Genomic DNA, 5,456 nt, shown 5'->3' on the forward strand with positions numbered 1-5,456 from the left:
TCAGACAGAGAAGGTCGGTGGTGGTCGTGGTGGTTAGAAGGGCTGGGCCGGGGAGGAGCATGCCAACTGACTTGCATGTTGTCTGTGTCTAGCACACAATGCAAGTGACAGTTTATGGTATGCAGGTATGCAATGCATTTTATTTGCTTTCGATTAGACGCTAACTTCCCTTACATTGCACCATTCCCGAAGTCCTTGTCTTGCTGTGTTTGTCTTGTTTATTGCGACTAATTTTGTGTTAAGAAATTTGCAAATACCAAAAGCTTTGACAACATCTATCTAGCACCGCCTATGCTGATTAATGCAGAGCTTCCGGATACATAGCGGCTACGGTTCCGATTCGTTTGGCCTGAGCGCTTTTTAATTTCTACGTGAGGGTTTGTGTAGGTTTCGGGAACTGAATCTGGGTCTGGGTCGGGGCCGGAGCCGGAGCCGGGGCCGGAGCTTGCTGTCTGTCTATCTGTGTCTGACTGTCAGCAACAGCTGTTGTCGATTTAAATATGCAGCGCACACGATGAACTTGAATTTTAAATGTCACACCGCAAATAACATGTTGTATGTGGTCATTAAATGTCAGTTGCACAAAAACAAACACAATTGCCGGTCTGCAAAACAAACTACATATTAATATGCCCAAAAGTGCTCTTCAATATGAAGGATAGTTCATAAATGTCAGATTGATGACTGCTCGAAAGCCATTAACTGTCTAGATTTCATTCCACAATTTCTCAACAAATGCATACTATACATATAATATAAATATATTACAAAAATATTAAGTTGTTTGTACTTAATTTACTTTTATTAGACCTTGGGCATTTTACAATCGAAATTAATTACACTTCAGTAACAGAAATCCGTTTTATCGAGATACTAAAGCAATTTAAAATTCTGATCATATAAATTTTCACTTTATGTCCGTTGATGTGTAACAAGTCTTGAAAATATGCTAAAAATACGTGGACTTCTCATAAAAACAATAAAATGCAAAATCAACAAAGTCTATGGAAAGACGCAGAGTTGATGATATTGTCACGTTTTGTGATGGCCAAACCAAAAAATCCGAAAGGAACAAAAGCGAAAGGCGTGCCACTGTATACTCGTCGAATGCGCACTTTTTAGAGCTGCAAAATTTGTTTTGGAAAATCGAGGCCAAAGCCAAATAAACATAATTTTTTCAAGTATCAACAATCAGCCTAAAAGCCATGTGCAGGTGTGGCCCACACACATGTATCCATCTGTGTGTGAATGGTGTGTATGATGGCATATGTAACAATGTTTGCATGGCCAGATTCAGATTAAAAATTATGCTTTGTTTGCCAACTGTCAGCACAAAAAACGAAACGGCAGCCAAGGCGTAAAAAACTTTTTTGGCCCACAATGACAACAAACCAAAAAAAGTTGCCAAAAACTTTTTGCAGTTCTTATGTGTGTGTGTATGTGTGAATGTGTCACTGTGAGTGGTTGACTGTGTGTCCTACCTGGCACTGGAAATATGTGTCAGCTGATGGCCGTCATAGCTGTTATGCTACTTATATACAATAATAATGGGACTGCCACCCAAACAACCACGCAACAAAATCATCTTCTTTTTAGTTTTTTGTGCCTTTTTTCTTTGTTTTGTTTCATCGCAATCAGCATTTTTCTTATTTATTTTTTCTTACTTCATTTTTTTTTTTTTTGCCGTTTTGCAAGTTGAAGTTTATTTTGTAAACATGCCACTAAAAGTTTTCCACTTTCCTCTAAAATACTCAAACCAAATGCCAACACCAGCGACAACGTGTCGCGTTCTTATTCTGCTTTTCTGTCTCTCTCTCTCTCTCTCTCTCTCTCTCTCTGTTTGAATGTATGTGTGTTTGCTGTTTTTTTAGTTAATTTAAAAAGTTTTTCAGTTGCTTCTGCTTTTCTTCCATTTTTTTTTTTTTTTGTTTGATTTGCAGCAGTCAGAAAATTGGTAAACGATTCGTCGTAGCAATGCTTCACGTTGTAGTACAACATTTTGTAGTTGTGGTTGTCGTTGGCCTGGGAAAACTGACATTTGTGCGCCTTTTATTTTGTCAAGGAATTGCTTTTACAATTTTTGGTTCGTTTGCTTTGCTTTTGGTTTGCTGCTGCTGCTTCTACTTCAAAATGTTTCTTTTATTTATGTGCTGTCACTGAAATTGAATTAGAAATCGCATGTTATGCCAACTGCCCCAGGTGCTCACTCACTTTCTGAATCCATTTATCTATAGACTGCTGATTCGGTTTGTTTTTTGAAGCTCTCAAGCATTTTCCATTGATGATGGTGATGGTCACTGCATGTACTATAGCTATGATTCAATATTTTACACGCATTTCTGATGTGATAGTGTATGTAAAGTAACAAAATATCTCGTAAAGCTGACGTTTTGACCCCTTGTTTTGATAGATTTTAAGACAAGTTGAGAACACTGAGAAATCGAAAAACTCTCGATAATAAAGCTAAAGAAACTATTTAAGCTACATGTTCTAAATTTAAATGAAATGATAACAAAACTTACTTATTTTACCTATTTTTTTTAGAAATTTAAATGAATTTATTTAAGTCTAAATTTAGGGGCAGAGGAAATCGTTTAAATATGTCACACGCTTCAACTGCAACGCGAAGCAGGATGCACGTTTAGCGCACTTTAATTAGATTTCATTTAGAGCGTGTCTCCTTGGTCCTGGCAGACCACCCGACCAGCTGCTGTCCTGGGCAGTCTGGCGCATGCCATGGAGCAATGGCGCAAACAGTGACACCGACACGGACACGGACATGGACACGAACGTGGCCTGTTGACAAGAACGCTGAGACCCGAGGATGCCGTTGTCGTTGCCTCTCCTCTTTCTACTATATGTATGTATATGAACCGGCAACGCAAAAATTGTGTGCTTTTTGCGTGAAAAATGATGGAAAATCATTTGCTGGCGACGACGACGAGAAGAGGCGCAGGGAATGGCTACGATGAGGACTTAAGGCAAACTCTAAGTGCTGTTTGAACGTGCATTTGACGTGACCATTTGGTGCACCTTTTTGCCAGGTATGAAAGTGTAACTAGTACGCTGCCAGCTGGCCGGTATTTATTCTTTGCTTTTGCGCTCTTCACGTTGCGTCTTGTGTATTTAGGGGAAATTTATTCAACTAATTATTATGTAAGCGTCATGGCAGCGAGCATTTGAAATTGAATTAAAGACTTTTCCAGGTGTCAGAAGGGACTATAATAACATAACAAATCATAAAACAGACCTTCAATTATATTGGCCTAGTTATAACTCTGCGTTAATTATAATTGTAATTACCAATCACTCAGTTTTGATATTCTTTCACCTAATGGAATTTACGAGTATTGGCAATTTATAGTATAAGCAATGCATTGAAAATATTTTGTTAACTCAATTTTCATTAAATTTTCCTTAAATACAAATTCCCAAAGCTATGGAAAATGTAAGCATCGCAATAAATTTATACATGCAACGCAAATAAGAGATCAACAACAAAATGCGAACACAAATTTGTATACAGCACTCTGGGGATAATCAGCAGCAGCAGCAACAACTACATCAGTAGCAACAGCAGCTAATGTAAAGTCCAACGCAGACACATAAAAATGAGAATTTATGCATTTTTTTAAGCAGCCGGGCAACGTAGCCACCGCAGGCACAACGCCATGGTACAGGGTGTTGCACGAGCAGACTGGGCAGGCTGAATGGGCGCCCAATAAAGCAGGGAACGCAGGTGACGCAGGTGACGTTTTGGATTTGTGACGATGAAAAAAAAGTACCAATAACAACAAGAGCAATAAACAAGCGTTGTGCACATGTCGCCCTTTGCAGAAAAAAGTTAATAATGAAGTTGTGTAAATTGCATAATTTTATATTTATTAATTTTACATTTTTCCGAACAAAAATAACAATATAAAAATTGATACCGCATTTTTAAATGATGACCATAAAAAATGGACTGGTCCGCAATGCTTTCTCTCTCTATATATGTCTCATACCACAAAAGAATTGCAAATCTGTAGTTAAATACTGCATTTAACAACGACCGCCAACAATTTAGTGCACGATTTTTTATTGTTGAAAAACAGCGTGAATACGCTGAAGAATGTTGGGAATTTTTTAATAGAGAAATCTCTCATGAATGATAAATGATCGCATCTATTTTTTTTTCACAATTAAATTTGTTGTAACTATTACAATCTATGATTGTCTAAATGAAAATAATTTATGATCTCAGAAAAATATATTGTAAATATTTTAAAGTTTGGAAGTGGCAAAATTATAACTGAGTACTTGAAAAGTTAATTTTATATTCTCTTAAGCCCGTCAAACTCTTGCGTATCAAGGTTTTGTTATTTTCACAGCTTGCAGAGCTTCTTCAGTCGGGTAAACAAACAAAAAAGCCTTGAAAAAGTTTAAAATGAGCAATTAAAATTTAATGACTTTGCTGCATAATTAAATTTAATATGTTAAATGCTCACGAGATTCTTTGTCAGTTAAAAACAACATAAAAAGTAAGGAAACGCTTTCCGAATACAAATTTAATATTCAGCTCCAGCACAACCAATGGTAAATATGGTTTTTAATATTAAAAAAGCAATTATATGTTGTTTATTGTGGACACAGAAATATATAAAAATTTTAATAAATTCGATATTAAAAATATTTATTACAACTGGATAATCGATAGATAAAACATGAAGAGCTCTGGGACACAGCCAATCATCTTACTGTTAAATAAATCATTAATGTCTTCATCAAATATGGATTCAAGAAATTGCAGTTTTGCTTAGTAACAATTAAGTATACGTAAATTGCTTACCTGGCTTGTAACCATCGCTGTGCTCATGTGTCTCAATCTCAGTTAGCTGCAGGATGCCAATGATAAAACAGATTATCAACGGATAGCTTATCAGTGATTTCTTCATGGTGGTCTCTTGTCTTTTGGTTGTCACGTTTTTAATGGATAATTATTTTAAATTCTCTATAGAGATGTGTGAGTACTATACAGGTAGAGCAGCTACATGAGCTTAAAAAATTAAAATACATTTGCTTCACTTTGTGCAAACACCATTTCAGATACGAGCTTGTACACACCTCACACACTCGCCCATACACAGAAGTCAAATGATTTGTTAGCTTTTTGCGCGCGTGTGTCTGTTGGTGTATGTGTGAGTGTTGGTGACAATTTGCGCTCTCGCTTTTTATATTTGTTGTTAAACAATTTTTTTACGATTTTGTTGTTGCTGCACTCGTGCTTCAATCCTTTTTGTTCTTGCTTTAATTTTTTCACTTAATTAAAAACTTTTGCGCTGCACATAAATTCATTTTAATATTTACAAACAGTCGCCCTTTTTCTGCGGCTGCTACCACTGTTGTTGTTGCTTTTTATGTGGTTTTTTCTTATTTTTTGTTGTTTGTATTTTATTCATTTATTCATTTTTTTTTTT

General features: G+C 36.2%; 1 protein-coding gene across 1 annotated transcript in view; it reads right to left on the reverse strand.

Moving 5' to 3' along the window:
- The window catches only part of LOC117792675, a 54,565-nt gene extending 49,631 nt beyond the window's left edge, over positions 1-4,934 (reverse strand). The window contains exon 1 of the mRNA XM_034632893.1: positions 4,829-4,934. Coding sequence (XP_034488784.1) covers positions 4,829-4,934 — 106 coding nt within the window. The remainder of the gene's footprint in view (positions 1-4,828) is intronic.
- Positions 4,935-5,456: the final 522 nt, after the last annotated feature.

Source organism: Drosophila innubila, assembly GCF_004354385.1.
Source record: "Drosophila innubila isolate TH190305 chromosome 3R unlocalized genomic scaffold, UK_Dinn_1.0 2_E_3R, whole genome shotgun sequence".
Classification (NCBI taxonomy): Eukaryota; Metazoa; Arthropoda; class Insecta; order Diptera; family Drosophilidae; genus Drosophila; species Drosophila innubila.